The sequence below is a fragment of the Chrysochloris asiatica genome, unplaced genomic scaffold (genome assembly GCF_000296735.1).
Source record: "Chrysochloris asiatica unplaced genomic scaffold, ChrAsi1.0 scaffold00097, whole genome shotgun sequence".
Taxonomy (NCBI): Eukaryota; Metazoa; Chordata; class Mammalia; order Afrosoricida; family Chrysochloridae; genus Chrysochloris; species Chrysochloris asiatica.
This window is the reverse complement of record NW_006408615.1, coordinates 6451632-6472217: the sequence shown is the minus strand read 5'-3', so window position 1 is coordinate 6472217 and position 20586 is coordinate 6451632. Positions and strand designations below refer to the sequence as shown.

The 20586-nt window shown below is 48.2% G+C and overlaps 1 protein-coding gene across 2 annotated transcripts in view; it reads right to left on the bottom strand.

Moving 5' to 3' along the window:
- PHF21B (PHD finger protein 21B) overlaps positions 1 to 20586 on the bottom strand; it is a 118959-nt gene that overhangs the window by 9394 nt on the left and 88979 nt on the right. Inside the window, exons 3-7 of one of the 2 annotated variants that reach the window (XM_006866836.1) lie at positions 17656 to 17748; positions 14513 to 14863; positions 8890 to 9027; positions 2682 to 2733; positions 949 to 1025 (exon numbers count right to left, since the gene is read on the bottom strand). In XM_006866836.1, coding sequence (XP_006866898.1) covers positions 949 to 1025; positions 2682 to 2733; positions 8890 to 9027; positions 14513 to 14863; positions 17656 to 17748 — 711 coding nt within the window. Of the gene's footprint in view, positions 1 to 948; positions 1026 to 2681; positions 2734 to 8889; positions 9028 to 14512; positions 14864 to 17655; positions 17778 to 20586 lie in introns of both variants that reach the window. The other variant, XM_006866837.1, reaches the window with a different exon arrangement.

Here is a 20586-nt window from a genome sequence, read left to right as displayed (position 1 = left end):
TGGTGGTGTTGGTGATGATACAGGTGATGATGATAGTGGTGTTGGTACTGGTGATGATGTTAATGATAGAGGTAGTGGTGATGGCAGTAATAGTAGGGGTGGTGGTGGTGATGATGGTGATTGAGATGATAGGAGTGATGATGGCAATGTTGGTGGTGATGGTAATGGTGGTGGTGATGATGATGATAGTGGTGGTGATGATGTGATGGTGGCAGTGTTGACAGTGGTGATGACTGAGATGATAGGAGTGATGATGGCAATATTGGTGGTGGTGGTGATGGTAATGGTGGTGTTGATGTGATAATGGCAGTGTTGGTGGTGGTGATGGTCATGGTGGTGGTGATGATGGTGGTAATGTTGATGATAGGATTGATGTTGGTAGTGTTAATGGTGGTGGTGATGATGTGATGGTGGCAGTGTTGACGGTGGTGGTGACTGAGATGACAGGAGTGATGATGGGAATGTTGTTGTGATGATGGTAATGGTGGTGTCGATGTGATGATGGCAGTGTTGGTGGTGGTGATGGTGGTTGAGATGGTAGGAGTGATGGTGGTACTGATGGTAATGATGATGATGGTGGAAGTATGAACCTCCTTGGTTCTACTTCCCCGACACCCTTTTATTCCCCAGGGAAGGACTTCAGCTTAAGGGCAGTTAGGTTCCTCTCCCTCCACCCTTCCTTCCTGGGGCTGGCTGAGCTCAGTCCATTCTTGTGGGCCTTTCTCTTTGGGTCAGTTTACCCACAATGCTCCAGGGAGCTGTTCACTCAGTGAAGCATCCAGATTCTCTCCCTGACTTTGCACTCGGGAGGATGGAAGGGGCATGTGTGCCATCACCCTCTGGACCCCAATCCCAGCAAGGGTGGGTGAGTGATGACCAGGAGTGAGCAGGAGGCCCCAGGGACTCTTGTAGCCCTCCAGCCTCCACCCAGTGGTTGCCGGGACCCACCTCGGTTTCCAAGAGGCCGCTGTAGGCGGGGTTGGCAGTGCTCCTCCTCTTCCGCTCTTGGCGTTTGCTCTGGATTTCTGGAAAGGCAGACACGGCGCTGGCTGAACTCCTCCCGCACCACCTAGGCCTGCCCGCAGCCTTGTCCACACCCCAACACTACTGCCTCAGAGTAGCCCCAGGTGGGTTGGGGGTCTCTAGATAACACCCACTTTATTCTATGGCAGGTGGGTGGATCTCTTGGCTGAGCTGGGGGCCAGGCTCATGGCCCCCGGAGAGGCCAAGTGCACGTGCTTGCTCAGGGCATTTCGCTGAGCGACACCGAACTCAGGAGCTCTTTCCAGGGCTCTGCTGTACACTGATGTTGTTGTTGAGTGCTGTCGAGTCGATTCCGACCCATAGTGACCCTGTATAGGGTTTCTGAAGAGCAGCTGGTGAGCTTGAACCACCGGCCTTGCAGTTCATATGGCTTTGCAGTCTGGCTCATTAATCCACAGAGCCACACCAGGATGGTGTCTCTTTTTGTCCTTCTTTGCTTTGACTGCCTGGAGGCTCTAAGCAAACATGGGTGCAGACTTCAGGGCCGGGTGGAGAGAAGTTCTGACCTTTTCTAATCTGTCTCCTTGGGCCTGAGTTTTCTTTTTAAGCCTTTTTGTATAGGATTGGGAATGGAGCCCTAGTTGTACAGAGGATGAAGCATTTGGGCTATTAACTGGAAAGTTGGTGGTTCGAACCCACCAACTGCTTGGTGGGAGAAAGATGGGGCCGTCTCCTTTCACACAGACCACAGCCTTGGAACCCCTCTGAGGCGGTTCTACTCTGTGCTGGTGGGCGGCTGTGAGTCACAGCTGACTTGACAGCAAGCAGTTGGTTCGGTTTTCCTGTTTGTGGGATTGGACGTGTCTCCCGGAGGGCACCTCAGACCCTCTGAGGAAGAAGATGGGGCCTGAGGAAATGAGTATTTATAACACCCCAGGGGACAAGTGTTCAAAATGACGACAGTTTATGAAAACAAAAGAGGCAGACCTCAAAGGTATTGTGGGTCCAGTTCCAGACAGCTGCAATAAAGCAAGTCACCAGCATTTGTCGGTGCCCCGGTGCAACATGGGAAAGTTAGGATAGCACTAGACTACGGTCTATGCGTGCAGGAGCATGATGGAAAAGTTGGCGCTATTGTGAGAAATAAGAAAATGGGAGCGTACGCTGTTGGGAAAACGGAAGTGATCGACTTGTTTGGTGCATGTTTGGCACAAACCTTTCACTGGTAAAATGTGCGGTAGCCCTGAAGCAAGACAGAAAGACAGGTCCCTGTAAGGGCAACCGCAAACAGAAAAGCACTCTAATCTCAATTCCCACAATAGCCCTGGGGGGTTTGAAAAGGACATGTTCCTGGTGTTGCAGATGAAGAAACTGAGATTCAGAATGGGAACAAGAGAGTGCGCTGAGAGATAAACTTGAAGCCGACAGTCATGGGGCCGGGTGTGTGTGCATATCTTCGTCTTGTTTGTGTTGGGGGCTGACAACCAACCGTCTGACAGCTGAAACTTGGTGTCGCTCTCACGGGTCATCAGGTGCTGCCGACACCTAACCCAGAACATCTGAGGCCTGCCGCTTCTCCCTGCTGCCACATCACCTCCAGATAGCTCCCCCCAACCCCCAGAGGGATCCTCAGCTATCAGACCCCGCACCTACTCGCCTGGTGGGCCACTCCCGTGCCAGCCTGCCTCCATCCTTACCTTCCAGGTGTTCCGTTGTGACCAGGCCCAACGCTACCATGAAGGCGATTTTCTGGGGAGGGAAACGAGTGTGAAAGTGGCTTTCTGTAGTCATTCATCCAAACAATGTTCACAAACCTGCAGTGAACCCAGCCCCTGCGGCCCCACATGTCAGACACCAGGCTAACGTCTAAGAAATACTCAGGGAATGGGTTTCCCATTAAAAAAGACTGTTAACATGGCAACTTCAGAGGAGCTGCTCAGATCAACTGAGGACCCCAAGAGTGATGGGTAACACGCCTTTTAGAGTCTTAGGAGTGAAATGGTTAAGTGCTTAGCTGCAAACCCAAGGTTAGTGGTTTGAATCCCCCCAATGGCTCTGAGGGAGAAAGAGATGGCGATCTGCTCCCCTAATGATCACAGCCTAGGAAACCTGACGGGGCAGTCTGCCTCTGTCACATGAAGTGTCGTGCCACACAGGGTCAGTGCTGAGGTGGAATGGACTTGGGGGTCAACAACAACAGCAACAAAGTACATACACTTGAATCGTTACCAACCTCTGCTCATACCGCCCTCTTCAACAGTCTCTAACTTTGTCCATTTAATAATGCACTGAAGATACATATCTACTAGGGAATTTGAAAGCTGAAACTTAACCAGTCAGTTGCACCTCTTGGGTGTTCGTCCCCTCACCTCACCCCCTTTAACTCCTTCCAATAATTGTTCACTGGAGTTTGGAAATGATCATTTCCTTGACTTTTTTTTTTTTTTTTAAGTTTTTATTGTGAATTGAGTGATAGTTTACATGGGAGAACATCAGTTTTGCATTCATCCTATCATATTTCATTTCACTGCAATGATTACAATCCCCTCCATGCATCATCACTCAACAGTATTTACTTCTATTCCCTCTTTTTTTTTTTTTTTTAATGTACACAAAACACTGAGGAATTACATAATCACTTAAAAAGCCAAAGGCCACATTCTGCAAGCCTGCCTCCTGGCTGTCAGCAGACAGCCTTTCTCTTTCCATGAGTCCAGAGTCCTCAGTTGCCCTCTCTCTCCATGTCCTCACCTCTGCCTCCATTTTTGCTGCTCATGCTCTTCTGCTTTGATGGTCCCTTGACTTTTTATATACAGACACACTTTGATGAATTGGACTGCTGACTGAAAGGTTAGTGGTTCAAACCCACCAGCGGCTCCTCAGAAACCCTATACAGGGCTGCTGTGAGTCAAAAGTGACTTGACAGCACTTCACAACAATGACCAACTAGGTAGGTTACTTCGTTTGACCTCCAGTTCCAGTGTGACGTAATAAAGAGCGCATCGTGAAAAAACACACACAACAAATGTGCATCGTGTTATATGTAGCGCTCTGTGTTCTGTTGGTCTTTAAGCTCTTCTGTGATGGAGACAGAATGCTAAGATGGCTCTAAGATTCCCATCTCCCAGTCCTGGTGTGGTGCTATAGGATAAGCACTGGACTGCAAATGGCAAGGTCAGTGGTTCCAAACTCCCCAGCTCTCCTCAAAAACCCCATTCAGTGTCACTGGACAGCACTTAACAGCAATAAGTGTATAAAGACTACTTCAGAATGGATCACGCCTCGACATAAAGAAAAGGGAGGGACTTGGGTAAGTCTGAATGTGGGAAGAATATCTCAGCTGCAGGGTGAGTCAATAGATTGGGGGGGGGGGGAGGACACACCTAAGGGCAGAGGACAGGTTTACTCAAGGTGCTGTAGCAGTAGGGGTCAGAGGGCAGAAAGGACAAGTACTTGGACCAGACAGGAGGCCAGACAGGGACAGAATTGCAGCCCCTTCACAGGACAGAGCCTGGATAATGGGTAGCCATCAATAGACCACAACTCTGTCTTGGACAAGGTTGAAGACCCCGCCCTCAACCCAACCTGACCCCTCTACTCAGCAGGACTCAAACCGCGAGGACTCAGACCTGCCTCTTGAAGGAGGTTGATGAGGGGCTTGCACTACCGGGGTGTGGATACCGGCTCTGGTGGCCCCTACTCTGGGGCCTCAGTTGCCCCATCTGTACAATGGGGCAACAGTCCCCAGTGCACAGCCAGGTGAGGACTGGACCCAGCCCACCGGACACTGCAGGGACAGCAGTTAGCATTCTCCAGGGTCCACCATCTCCAGGAGTTGCTCTGAGGTCAGCTGGTGAACATAACACAACCCCCTTCCCACTGCATCTCCTGTGTTGTTTACTCACACCTGCTCGTGGCTGCGGACATTCAGGGTTACTACCCAGAATCCACCTGGCTCAAGCCCAAGCCTCACCAATGCCAATTCTGGTGCTGGTGTTCATTGTTGTGTTACAGAGTACAACTGCTCTAGAGGTTTTCTTGGCTGTAGTCTTAATGTTAACAGATGGCCAGGCCTTCCTTCCGAGGTGCTGATGGGTGGGGTCCAACTGCCAGCCTTAGGTCAGCAACTGAGCAGCCGCACTACCTGTTGTGTGCTGTGAATTCGGTTCCAACTCCTCGTCACCGTAGAGGACAGAGTGGAACTGCCCCACAGGGCTTCCCAAACTGCCATCTTTGTGGGTGCGGATTGGCAGGTCTTTCTCCTGTGAAGCCACTGGTGGGTTTGAACTTCCAACCTCTCAACCAAAAGCAGGGGAGTACTCAACTACTGTGCCACGAGGGTTTCTTCATCAATTGCCTAGGGACCTTGTACACCAATTACCATTTCTTTAAAAATATCCATCTCTCAAGTCAAACAACCCCTGTCCCTACAATGCCTCCTCTGATCATGTTTTGGGGTGCAGGAGCCACCTTGGTAGCAATTATTCTGAACCTGAACCCCCCCAAGGACAGTCACCTATCCATCTAGTACACCCCCGTCCTCTCTCAAAACTGACATTAAGGGAGCTCTTCACACCAGGACACAATGTAATTGCAAGTTCTATTCAAGTCATTAAACTATTTACACTAATTATGTAGTTAGATGTAATTACACTAATTGTATAAACGCACAACAATCCACGAAGATAGACTTGGGAGAACAAAGGGATATGCCCAGAAAACGTTCCCGAATGTTCAGCACACAGCAACACCTCCTGAAAAGTCTCACCCTGCACGCTCAGACCTCCCCAAAGGGTGGAACTGACTATCTTTCTTGAGACCTGTTAGGCTGAGGCCATGCATGGATGACTTGGTTCACACACCTCAGCCTCAGTGAGTGGTTGACTACATGTCTCCTAAGCATTTTGGACAAGTCAAAGGAAAATCTCCTGCTCAAAAACATTCCATGGCTCCCTACTGCCTAAGGTTTTCTACACTTCAACCTTGGCAGTTTGTGCTTCAGGTCTTCCTACTTGCATGTTCCCATATACCTATGCTTAAGTCAGCTTCTGGCATGCTCACCAGACTCATGGAGACTTCATGTGTAGCAGCATAACTGTGCACACCCATAGGGTTTTCAAGGGCTGAGCTTTTGGAAGTAAGATTGCCAGACCTTTCTTCTGAAGTACCTGTGGCTGTCTTTGGTTAGCAGCCAAACGCCTTAACTATTTGCAGCAACAGGGCACTCCAAACCTATGCTTTTGTTATGAAGTGCTGTCGAGCCGGTTCCAACTCATAATGACCCTGTATGGAGTTTCTGAGACTGAATCGCCGACCTGGAGATTAGCAGACCAGTGCTTAGCCTATAGTGACACACCACTGTTGGACTACAATGAAACTTGTCGTTGTTGTTGTTGTTAAGTACCGTGGAGTCAGTTCCGACTCATAGCGACCCTGTACAGGGTTTCCGAAGCTGTAAATCTTTGCAGGAGCAGAACGCCTCATCTTTCTCCCACGGAACCGCTGGTAGTTTCGAACTGCTGACCTTGAGGTTAGCAGCCCGATTCATAACCACTACGCTACCAGTGACACTATCTCAGTCTAAATTGAGTGGGTGACCCTCCGTGTCACTATCCATCACCTGGGAGCCCACCCTGGTTTCGCTGTTGAAATCCTACCTATGACTCGTCCCTGAGGGTCCCGCCCTTAACAAATCCTTCCTGGTCCTCATGGGGAAAACCGGCTCTCTCCCTTCCCTGATTGCCAACAGTGCTTAATTTGTAGTTCTCTGACGACACATATGCGTGTGAAAGTTGGACAATGAATAAGGGAAACCTTATAGAATTGTTGTATTTGAGGTACTGTGCTGGAGGAGACTATTAAAAGTACCACGGTCTGCCAGAAGACCAAGCAAATCTCTGTTGGAAGAAGTACGGCCAGAAGGCGCCTTAGAAGCCAGGATGGCTAGACTTCGTCTCTCATACTTGTATGGACACATTATCAGTATGGACCAGGCCTTAGAGAAGGACATCATGCTTGGTAAAGTGGAGGGTCAGTGAAAAAGAGCAAGACCCCCAATGAGATGGATTGGCACAGGGCAGCAGCCATGGGCTAAATTGTAACAACTGTGAGGTTGGCTCAGGACCCGGAAGTGTTTCGTCTGGCTGTGCACAGGGCTGCTATGAGTGGAGCTGACTCGACGGCACCTAACAACTGATGACTTGATGCTTTTTAAACTCGTTAGGGTCCTCTATGGCCCTGCCTCTGTCAGAAAGGCGATCCTCTACGGGTGGGACCGACACCTGTCCCTCACAGTGTCCCCAGTCCTCTGCACAAAGCAGAGCTAAGGCAGGCGTGATGAGTGAATGAATGGCTGATAATGACAATGCATGGAAGAGTCATGCTGTTGGGGTGGGGAGGTGGGAGAAGGCCCCTGGAGGAGATTATGTGTGGACGGACTCTCGGGGGCTGAATGGGGTTCCGCAGGGATGAGTGTGAGCCAGACACAGCACGCAGGCCCATGAGGCTTAGCATGGCTGGGGATGCAAGAAGCAACGCTGCCCCCGGCTGTAGCCAGAATTTCAGCCAAGGAAGACCGCAATAACACCATGTGACAGAGGAGAGCTGCCCCACAGGGTTTCCAAGGCTGTCATCTCTGTATGATTTATTTTAAATTTACTTCGAATTTATTAGCACACAGTTGTCAATAATGTCCTCTTAGAACTGTTGCTGTTGTTAAGGGTTGTCAAGTCAGTGCCGACTCATTGTGACTCTCTATAGGGTTTCCGAGGAGCGGCTGGTGAATTTGAAACGCCGATATTGTGACTCTAAATGATCGTGTGGTCAGTGCTTATCCTCCAGTGCCATATTTTTAAACATTTTTCAACCACTTTTACATGTACAACCCACATTGCCCATGCCGCACAACCATCACCGCGACCAAGCTCTCCTCGTGCCGCACAACCATCACCACGATCCAAACCATTATCACGATCCAGTTCCGAATCTGTTTCTCTAGCTCCTTTCTGTTCTCTCCCAACTCTTTTCCTTTCCCTTTTTTCATTTGCCATAAAGTTCTCAATGGCTTGTCCTATTCGGCTGTTCTCTTTACAGGAAGAGGTTGCCAGACCTTTCTTCTGCAGAGCCACTGGGTGAGTTCTGAATGCCAACCTTTTAGTCAGCAGTCCAGTGCTTAATCACTGCACCACCAGGGCCAGGTATCAGGATGGTGCAATTAAAGCCTATTTGCCCCTTCAGGTGTTTCTATGTATGTTTTCCAGAAAGTTCTTTCAGCACCATCAGGAACCTTCTGTATCTCCCCCAATGGGCTTGGGCAGCTGACTTCTAAGGCATTCAGGGCCCTGACCCACAACATGATCATGATTGGTGGTGGATATTGGAAGGAGGCAGGAAGCTATTTTAGGTTCAAGCGGCACATTGATTCCCTATGGCCCCCCACAATGCTGCGTAACAGCCCAGTACATCCCAGGCACTGTTCCTGGGGCAGCCCCAGTAAAGAACTATGACACCCATTTTATAGAAACACAAACAGAGGAATTAGTCAAGACGTAAGCTGGCAGTGCTGGGTGCAAATCCAGCCAGCCTGGCTCTAGGATCTGAACAAACCTGGAAGAGTCTTACGTGGTTTGTAGGGGCCAATTCCTGCCCCGGAAGTATGCGCCCACCCATAGGGCTGCAGTACTTTGGGACTTGCAGAAGGACATCCAAACTGAGATGCCCACTCTTGCTCCCTGCACAGTGCCCTATGCCAGAGCACGGCCCTCACTACGGGCCACCAGCTGAACCCACAGGTCCTCTCCACACCCCATACACACACAGGTCTTAATTGCCTTCAATATGGGCACAGGCTCCGCCCCTGGCAGAAGCTGCGCCCCCAGCGCTGTGCTCTCAGACCAGGCGCCCTACCTCGGGGTTCTCTGGGCCTGGAGGCCTGTCTTCCTTCTTTTTGGTGGCCTGAGCTCCCTGAGATGGCTCCTCCGTGGGCGGCCGCGGCTCCTCCGAGCTCTCGGGCTGCGTCTGCACTTGAGGCTGAATGATGATAACCTGCAGGAGGCGTGAGCATGAGGGACGGCTTGGGGAGCCCCTGGGAAGGGCGTCCGTACTGGTCTCCCGGAGCGGTGTGTGCACCACCAGTAGACAGGTCCCGGGTCTGCAGGACACCCCTTTACGTGGAGAGCAGGGGTTGCAAGAAGCTACCAGGTTCAAATCCCGTCCCACCCTTGTCTCCCCCTTGTGAGGCCTCAGCTTCCTCATCTACACAACCTTCCCAACACCCACTTTCCTGGAGCTGAGCAGGTTCTGTGCAAGAGCATCAAAGGGGCTGGTCTATTTATCTACCCCCAGCTCAAATGCAGGTAAATGGAGGTTTGCTCTCTGCCAGCCTTCAAGTTAGGAAGTGGAGAGCGGAAGGGCTGACCCAGGCGGGGTGGGGGTCGATCTGGCGGCAGTCCTCAGGGCCTGCCCACTCCCCAGTTCCCCATGGGGTCCCATTAGCCCTCAGGCCAGCTTCTGAGGCACCCAAACCAAAAGTGTTTGACTAATGACTTCTCAGGAGTTCTGATGTGGTACTGTAGGGTAAGCACTGGACTGCCAACAGCAAGGTCAGTGGTTCAAACCCTGCAGCTGCTCCTGGTCAACCTGACAGAACTTAACAACAACTCTTACAACTCCACACTCTGCCCAGAGAGACCCTGCCAAGCACTGGTGGTGGGGAATCCCATTTAGTCTCACCAAGGATGCCCCCACTTTGTCCAGCCTTTTGGTATAAAATACGGTTTGATTAGAGAGTCTGAGGACAAATCAGGGGATCCAGCCTGACCCTCCACCTGCTGATCCTGTAGCTCAATGTCCCTTTGTTTATGTATTTTTGGATGGGGGCTGGGGAAAAATTGCCCCTTCCTGTAGATCCAGGAACAAAAGAGCATCCAGCTGGGTCTGGCTCCCGCCAGGCCTCCAGCTAACTCAAACTCCTTTTTCTAAGAAGCTGTGGGGAAGTACGAGAGACAACAACAATCCACTTCTCTCTAGGCAGGCTTTCGGGAGAGCAGTTTGATCTTTGTATCCATTTTTTAAAAGCCTAGAATTCTCGAACTGGAAACGCTTTTTTCTATTCAGGGGAAGAAACACATTAAGATTCCCAATAGAAAAAAGGCAAAGAATAACTCTCCAGCCAATCTATCACACACAATGAGACAGAGGTCTTTAAAAATCACCATGACAAACAATAAGCAAAGGGGTCCAACGAACAAGAACCAGGGTCCTGTTTGCATCTAATGAAAGAGCAAAAACATGTTAATCACAACAACACTGAAACTGGCACGGTTGGTCAACAAACATCTGCTAACTCCCCCTCTGAAGCAGGCAGAGTCCCCAGAGCAGCTCTTCTTCCTGGAGCCGGCCCTCTGACCATATCCACATAAGCACCTTCGGCTTTGAGATTCCCCAGGGACACCGTCAGAGGGTAGGAGGAACTGAAAGCAAGGTGCTTCCAGAAATGCACGCTATGCAAGAACAGAAGGTTGAATGAAAGTTGGGTGTGAACACTGCGGCTGGATAACAGGAGGAACATTGGTCAGAAGAAAGAGGGGGCAGCTTGGTAGACAGCAGCCCTTGGGTGGAGACGGAGGTGATGGTTGTCGTTAACGGTTCCAACTCACAGGGACCCCATGCACAACAGAACAAAACACTGCCGGTTCTACGCCATCCGCACAATCGCTCCTAGGCTGAGCCCACCGTTGCAGCCACTGCGCCATCTCATGGACCGTCTTCCTCTTCTGCTCTGATGCAGAGGGAAGAGGGAAAACCTAGGAAATGACACTGGTGCCAATAGGTCAGTGCTCAGCCGCCAGCCAACAAGTTGGAGACTCAAGCCCACCCAGAGATGTCTCCGAAGAAAGCTCTGGTGATCCATTTCTAAAAGAATCAGCCACTGAAAACTCTAAGGAGCATGGTTCTACTCTGACATGCCGAGGGGTCCACGTATTGGAGTCAACCAGATGGTAACAGAGACCTCATCCAGCTGCAATCACAAGGAAGGCTGGAGGGAAATAGGGAGAGGGTCTTAGTTTTAAATCTTGGCAATATAAGCATGAGATTTTCCATTCTGGAACCTATGGTGTAAAAGAGCCTTTGACTCCAGCAAGACTCATAATCCGGATTGGGCTCCTTGCCTCTCCCTCATCCATCCACACATCCATTCATGGGAACAGAGAACAGAGCAGCATAGCCATTCTTCTCCCACTCGTGAATGCCGTCAGCCATTCATTCATTTATACCCCATTCACTAAAATGCCTATTTCTTTCATTAACCATCCATCCCCCCTTTGATTCATGTATCCATTTCTTTCATGTCCTCACTCGTTAATTCATTTCACCATCCAGCCTCTAATTCATTTTCTTACCCATTCATTCATTCAAGCACGGGGCAGTGTTTCATTATGTTGTGCACGTGTCTCTGAGTCAGAACCAACTTAACAGCACCTGACAACAACAGTCCTCCATCTAGTCACCCCTTCATCCATTTCATCATCATTCATTCATTTCCTTCATCACTTATCCGTCTACTCATTCATCATTATTTGTTTACTTCGTTCTTTGTTCATCCATTCACTTCACTCATCATCCATCCATCTATTCATCCATTTCATCATCATTCATTCATTTCCTTCATCACTTATCCGTCTACTCATTCATCATTATTTGTTTACTTCATTCTTTGTTCATCCATTCACTTCACTCATCATCCATCCATCTATTCATCCATCTCATCATTCATTCATTCACTAGACATCCATCCACTCATTCATTCGATCATCCACACCACCACTTGCCTGTCAGTTTGTTACTGTGGTGGTTTGTGTATTACCGTGAAGCTGGAAGCTACACCACCGATATTTTAAATACCAGCAGGGTCACCCATGGTGGACAGATTTCAGCTGAGCTTCCAGACGAAGACAGGCTAGGAAGGAGGAGAGGTGGACTATTTCTGAATATTTAGCCACTGAAAACTTGATGACTAGCAGTGGGACATTATCAGGTATAAGTACCGGAAAATGATGGTTACATACAGTGCTGGAAGATGAGCCCCTCAGGCTGAAAGACACTCAAAGATGACAAGAGAAGAGCTGCCTCCTCAAAGGAGAGCTGACTGTGATGCCGCAAATTGAGTAAAACTTTTAGGACCTTCATTTGCTGATGGGGCACAACTCAAAATAAGGAGAAACAGCTGTAAACACCCATTAATAATTGGAACATGGAATATATAAAGTAAGAATTTAGGAAAATTGGAAATGGTCACAAATGAAAAGGAACACATAAGTATTATAAAGAAATGTGCAAAGACGTGGAGTTAGAAATGCTCAGCATTTCAGGCTGAAAGAATTGAAGAAACAATTCAAGCCTCAACTTGTAATGATGTGATGCTATCGATAGGATAAACAATGGAGTGCTAACTGCAACGTCAGGGTTCAAACCCACCAGCCACTCGTCAGAGACTCTACATAGGGTCAATATGAGTCGGAACCAACTTGACAGCATGTAACAACAACAGGAGCAAAATACTGAATTATGCAGAAGCCATCAAAAAAAGATGGAAGGAATAAACAGTCACTGTACCAAAAGAAATGGTTGATGTTCAACCATTTCAAGAGGCAGCGTATGATTAACAACCGATGGTACTAAGTCCAAGGTGAACTGAAGGCATTCGAGGAAAACAAGCCTCCAGGAATTGACAAATACAAATTGAAAAATTTCAACAAATTAATGAGGCACTGGAGGCACTCACTCACCTAGGCCAAGGAATTTGGAAGACAGCTACCTAACCCATCGATTGGAAGAGATCCCTATTTGGGTCCATTCCAAAGAGAGGTGACCCATCAGACTGTGGAAACCATCAAACGATATAATTAATATCACATGCAAGTAAAATTGTGCTGAAGAATTCAAAAACATTGCCAACAGTACACTGACAAGGAACTGCCAAAAATTAAGACGGACTCAGAAGAGGATGTAGAATGAGGAATGTCATTGCTGACGTAAGCTGGATCTTGGCTAAAAACACAGACTTTGAACTGTGTAGACCATGACAAGCTACGGATACCATGGTGAGAACAGGTGTTCCAGAAGACCTCATTGTGCTCATGAGGAACTTGTACATAGACCAAGAGGCAGTTGTTCAAACAGAACAAGGGAACACTGAGTGGTTTAAAATCAGGAAAGGTGTGCGCCAGGATTGTATTCTTTCACCATAATTAACCAATCTGTATGCTGAGGAAATAATCCAAGAAACTGGATTATATGACGAACGTGGCATCAAGATGGTAGGAAGACTCATTAAACTTGCGAAATGCAGATGATACAACCTTGCTTTCTGGAAGTGAAGAGGACTTAAAATACTTATTGATGAAAATTAAAGATCACAGTTTTCTATATGGATTGTAGCTCAATGTAAAGAAAACAAGTATCTTCATGACTGGACCAATAAATAAATGATAAATGGAGAAAAGATTGAAGTTGTCCAAGACTTCATTTTGCTTGGATCTACAATCAACATTCATGGAAGCAGCAGTCAAGAAATCAAACGACATGTTGCATTAGGCAAATCTGCTGCCCAAAACTTCTTCAAAGTATTCAAGAGCAAAGATCAGTTTGAAGACTAAGGCGCACCTGACCCCAAGCCGTGATATTTTTAATAGCCTCACGTACATGTATGAGGAATAAGGAAGACTGTAGAAGAATTGATGCATTTGAGTTATGATGTTATGTATGAAATGCCACAGACTGTCAGAAGAACAAACAAACCTGTGTTGGAAGAAGTACAGCTAGAATGTTCTTTAAAATCCTAGATGGCGAGATGTTGTCTCTCATGCTTCGGACATAATATCAGGAGGGACCAGTCTCTAGAGCAGGATATCATGCTTGTTATAGTGGAGCATCAGCAAAAAGGAGGAAGACCTCCAATGGGATGGACTGCTACAATGGAAGCAGCAATGGGCTCTAGCATAGCAACAGTGTAAGGACTGGGCAGTGCACAGGGTCGCTGAGTCGGAACCAGCTCAAAGGCACCTAACAACAATGATCATTGGTGCATCCAATTATTCATCCCTTGCTCCATTTTATCATTATTCATTCATCAACCATAAAGTCATTCATTTCACCATTATTGATTACTTCATTCATCTTCTATCTAGCATTCGTTCCATCTTCTATTCATTCAACCCATCATCCATCCATCCATTGACTCATCCATCCATCCAGTCATTCATCCATCCATCTATTCAATCATTCATCCATTCATCCATTCAATCATCTATTCAATCATCCATCTATCCATTCAATCAGCATCCATCCATCCATCCACTCAATCAGTCATCCATCCATCCATCCATTAATTTTACCCTCATTCATTCATTTACTGATTCATTTCTTCATGCATTCACACCCCTGCTCATTCACTCCATCACCTGGCCAACTAGGTCTCATCCCTCCAGTCCCTGGTGGCCCCCTGCATGGCTGTGGCCAGGGCTCTCACCTTGTTGTCGGCACTGATGAGGAGGGGCTGGACTTTGATGCCGTCATTGACCACAGACACAGCAGTGCTGGGGGTGATGGTGGCGGCATTGCTGGGGGCAGTGGAGATGATGGCGTAGGCCACACCGGCGCTGCTTAGAGGAGAGGTGATGGCGGTGGGCTCGGCGCGGGCCTGGGGCAGGTTGCTGGGCGCTGGCACATGGCTGACGGTGTTGTTGGCAGTTGGGAGGGCTGGACTGGGATTCTTGATACTGACCACAGTGGCCTTCTGGAATGTTGGGGGCTGCTTGGGAGGCCGGTCCCGGCCTGGGGTGACGGGGAGGCTGTCTGGAATCAGAGTCTTTGGCCTAACCTGGCAGGGAGGAACAGATGCATGGTCAGATAGATAGTCAGAGGCAGGGTGATGGCCCAAGAGGTTCACAGAGGGACAGCCCTGAGCAGCGCCAGGACAGTGAAGTCCCATGTCAGAAATCAGGGGACTCTCCAAGTCCGACTCTGACACGCAGCCTCCGTGTCCCGGATATGAAGCCACGCTGGTCCCATGAGGTCCCAGGTAGGACACCTTCGTACAGACCAGGAGATGGCTCACAGGAAGGAGATGGCTCACTTTGTCTTGTCAGAGCCTGGCCACACCCACAGTGTCGGCTCTACAGTTTCCATTTTCAGATGAACAAACTGAGGCTCGGAAGGACAAGGGACTCATCCAAGGTTGTTAGGGCGGTGGGATGAGGAGACAGAGGAAAGTCTCACATGTTACTCCATGCTGTCCCCAGTCTCCAGGGCAGCCTCCTGATCCCTTGGCCAGCATTCTACTCAGGCCTTCTCGTCCCCGGTCACAGCGAGCCTCAGCAAAGTGGGCAGAGACAACTGCCTACAGGGTCCACAGCCCAAAGCAAACGTCAGTTCAGCTGAGAACAGCTGTAGCAAGAGATTCTCCTCCTGCCCTTGGCTGCCTCCAACCACTCACTTCGGAGGCTCTGAAGAGGAGCAGCGGGGAGAGACCTACTCCTGCAGGTGGTCAGTGAGGGCCCTGCTGTGACCTTCAGCTCACCTCAGTCTGTTCCAGTTCTCAGTCTGGCCTTCCCCTGGTCACTCAGGGGTGGCTCACAGTCTCTGGCTGGTGTGGGCCAACCCTAAACCCCCTGGACTCGCCCAGGGTCAAGAGCTGCACCCAACCCAGAGGATGAAGGCAGTGGGCACTGCTCCGCATGTTTGTAGCTGGCACACCTGCCAAGGTAGAGAGTATACAGCAGGTGCTCAATGTAGCTGAGTTAGTAGTCACTCACAGCGGCTGAGTCCACTCTGACTCCTAGAACAGAATAGAACTGCTCCTGAGGCTTTTCAGAGACTGTAAATCTTTGTTGTTGTTAAGTGCCATCTAATCAGTTCTGTCCCATAGTGAACCTGTATAACGTTTCCAAAGAGCAGCTGATGAGTTTGAACCACCGACCTTGTGGTTTAAACTGACCTTGTGGGTCTAGTACTTTACTGAACAGCACCACACTAGGGCAGGAACCTTATAGTTCTCCTGCATAGTGGTTGGTGGGTTTGAACCACCAGCCTTACAGTTAGCAGTCCAGCACTTAACCTGCTGCACCACCAGGGCACTTTGCATTTACGCTGTATGTACCAGGCACTGTGATAAATGTTTTGTGTGGTCACTGTAAAGCAGACGGTCCCAGGGGCCCAGCCCAGGGAGGTGGCCTTCTTGGGGGGGCTGCAACACCCCCACAGCCTCTTGAGTGACAACAGGGTGTTGTCCAGGTCTTCAAAATACCTTCAGCGTGAGCCCGAGTTAAAAATACGTGTCCCGTCGCAACCCGGGACAGGAGGATACAGTTCAAGACAGGATGTTTCTGAAGCATCTTGAGGTTTTCTAGTCTAGACTAGCCTAGTTTATTTCAGTTAACAAAAAGAAAATTCTGCTTATAAATGGATTTCACAATCCCTCCCCGTATGGGAAATAACATTTGGTTCAATCGTTTCCTTTGAAGGGTGGGCTGAGGAGGCTGGAGAAGGGGCACCACTGACGCAGAGACCCTGAAAGTGGGAATCCTACCCAGCCCAGCGCCTGCCCCAGAGTACCAGCATGTGAATAGAATTATATTGTGGATGGAATTATGTGCCCCCAAAATACAAGTTGGAATTCTACCTTCTACCTGTGGATGGATCCTGTTTGAAGGTAGTAGTTTCTTGGTTATATCAATGTGTACTGGTGTAGTATGGCTCCTAAACCTAATCACGTCTTCCTTTCTTTTTATCCTTGACTTTTTCATTGTAATTTAGGTGAAGCAACTGGTTTCTCATTCCACCACCATACACATTTTGATTCTTGGCATCGACGGCAGTCCTCACAACGTAACAGCATTCTTCCCTCTTCCTCCTGAGTTTCCTGTTTCCATCTGACCTTCTTTCCTCTCCCTTCCTGACTTCTGAGCTTCCTCTCTGGGAAAATGCTGCCCTTTGGATGTTGTGTGTTGCTTTTCTCAGAAGTGGGTACCTCCCTGGTGTGACTGCACAGCTTCTAGGCCTGTCTCTCATTTAACTGAAAGATGAGCCATAGGGTGAGTTCAGTCCCAGGCCTGAAGGATGACTAAGGGGCATAGTCTTGGCCGTTCCACCAGTCTTTGACTAGTGAGCCAGGCCTTTTAGAATGATTTTGAGTCTCGTTCCACATTTTTCTCCCTCTCTATCCAAGACCTCCTATTGTGATCCCGGCAGTGGTAGCTGGGCACCACCTGAGTTATAAGAAGACACAAGAGCCAGGATAAATGGGGGCAGAGAGGAGACACATGAGGGTGATCAGGAACCAAGGAATGCCCGGGAGACCAACAAGGAAGGACCCTATTTGGATGTTCATAGAGTGCAGGACAGAGTCCCAGAGTGGCACTGTAAGATAAACATAGACCACAAGGTCGGTTTGAATTGCAAGGTCGGCAGTTCAAACTCACCAGCTGCTCCTTGGGAACCTTATACAGGATGGCTACAAGTCAAACTGATGACAGCACTTAACAACAACAAGAATCCAGAACTGTGAGACACTACACACACCTGTTCCTTCAAGCCACCCACTTGTGGGATCTGCATCCTAGCAATCAGTCCTTGGAGACTAGGACAGACAGACACATGGACGGGGCAGCTTACCTGAGGTAGCACTGCGGCGCCTTGCCCAGCCAATCTCTGCAAGGAGCTGACCTGAGGACCCGTGACAGGCACGGCAGTGACGGCTCCCAAAGTCTGTAAGGCAGAGAGAGCTTTAATTCTGGTTCCTTACATCATAAAAGTAGCATAGATAGGTTTACGGAGGCAATTTTGGAAAACAGAGACAGAAAAGAAATCGCACCCCCAGAAAATAACAAAAATAGCCACTCTTGGTTACACAGTAGCGTCCGTTTTTAACTGTTTTTATAGCTAACCATGCATGTCTAGGATCCTGCAACCGTTCAATTGCAACAGCTGCTCTCTGCAACACTGCTTCTGCAAAGATAGTCGTGCAACCTCAGAAACCCTACGGGCAATTCTATTGTAGCCTACAGTGCCGCTGTGAGTTGCAGTTGGCTTGTGGATACAGTACTATCCACAAAGTTTTTCTACTTGTACTTAGGTACATGGAAGATCTGATCTTCTGATATTGCTACAAACATCTTCACCTCTCCTCTGTAATAGAGAGGAGAATTCCATCCAGTCAGTGAGCAGCCATCCCCATCCATTAGACATTAAGGTTCCATCCCTGCCCTTCCTAATGAATAATAATGCTGCAGTGAACATCTTTATGCATAAAGCTATTTCCATACCACTACGTATTTCTGGTGTGGCGCTGGGAATCAGCGCTGAACTGCGCAGTTCAAACCCACCAGCTGCTCCTCAGAAGCCCCATACAGGATTGCTCTGAATTGGAACCAACTCGATGGCACTAAACAACAACAAAGTATGTCTAGAGGAAAGTCTGGAGAGAGGACATAGTTGGGTCAAACTCGGGGGATTGAGGTCCTTCATGCATATCCCATGACATCCCTCAGGAAGTGGGGCTAGGGTGGGAGAATAATTTGTGCCCCTGAGTCCAGCACTCCCTCCTCTATTTGTGATTTTCATCATGGCTGATAACCAAAAACAAGGTTCAAGTTCACCCAGAGATGCCTAAGAGGAAAAGCTTGGAGATCTACTTCTGAAAACTCATCCACTGAGAACCCTGTGGGGTACCGTTCTACTCTGACACATACACGGGGCATCATGAGTGGGATCTACTTATGAAAAATCATCCACTGAGAACCCTGTGGGGCACAGTTCTACTCTGACACACACGGGGCACCATGAGTGGGATCTACTTATGAAAACTCATCCACTGAGAACCCTGTGGAGCACAGTGCTACTCTGACACACATGGGGGCACCATGAGTAGAATCTACTTCTGAAAACTCATCCACTGAGAACCCTGTGGGCACAGTTCTACTCTGACACACACATGGGGGCAACATGAGTGGGATCTACTTCTGAAAACTCATCCACTGAGAACCCTGTGGGCATAGTTCTACTCTGACACACACAGGGGCACCATGGGTGGGATCTACTTATGAAACTCATCCACTGAGAACCCTGTGGGGGCTCCATGAGTGGAATCTACTTATGAAAACTCATCCACTGAGAATATTGTGGGGCACAGTTCTACTCTGACACACACGGGGACGCCGTGAATCAGAATCAACTCAGTGGCAACTGGTTTTTATAGGTTCAGTGCATCATGGGGCAGTGATGGCAGCAGTGACTGGACATTGGGGGAATGGAGGGAAGAGAAAACCACCCAGTGACTCCACGTAATACAGACATGTTTAGGGGCCCTCGCCAGATGGAATACATAGAAATCAAATTGACTACATCTGTGGAAAGAGAAGATGGAAAAGCTCTATATCATCAGACAAAACAAGACCAGGGGTAGACTGGAACAGACCATCAATTACTCATACGCAAATTCAAACTGAAGCTGAAAAAAATGAAAACAAGTCCACGAGAGTCAAAATATGACCTTGAATATACCCCAACTGAATGTAGAGATCATCTGAATAACAGATTTAATACATTAGACACTAAAGATTGAAGACCAGAAGGATTGTGGGATGACATCAGGAACATCATACATGAAGACAGCAAAAAGTCATTAAGAAGACAAGAAAGAAGGAAAAGATAAAAATGGATGTCAAAAGAGACTCTGAAACTTGCTCTACAGCGCAAAGATGCTAAAGCAAATGGAAGACATGAGGCGGGAGGTACAAGAGCTGAACAGAAATTTTCAAAGGTCAGCTCGTGAAGACAAAGTCAAATATTATAAGAAAATGTGCAAAGATCTGGAGTTAGAAAACCAAAAGGGAAGAACACGCTCAGCGTTTCTCAAGCTGGGGGAACTGAAGAAGAAATTCAAGCCTCAACTTTAGTTACTGAAGAATTCTCTGGGCAAATTATTGAATGATGCAGAAAGCATCAAAAGAAGATGGAAGGAATACACAGAGTCACTGGACCAAAAGGAAATGGTTGATGCTCAACTGCTTCAGGAGGTAGCTTGTGATCAAGAGCCAATGAAACTGAAGGAAGAAGTCCAAGGTGCATTGAAGGAATTGTTAAAGAACAAGGCACAGGGAATTGATGGAATACAAACAGAAATCTTTCAACAATGTGTGATGGCTCTGGAAGCACTCACTAATTTATGCCAAGAAATTTGGAAGACAACTACCTGGCCAACTGATTGGAAGAGGTCTGTATTTGTGCCCATTCCAATGAGAGGTGACCCAACAGAATGCAGAAATCATTGGACAAATCTTTGATATCCCATATGAGTAAAGTTTCACTAACGGTAATACAGACACAATCATTTGCCATAATAGAGATGCAAATCAAACCAACAATGAGATATCATCTCACACCGGTAATAAACAGTGAAGTTAAAAAATGCAGAGGACAATAAATGCTGGTGAGGATGTGGAGAGACTGGGACCCTCCTACATTGCTGGTGGGAATGCAAAACGGTCCAACCACTCTGGAAAACAGTACGGTGCTTCATCAGAAAGTTGGCAATAGAAATACCTT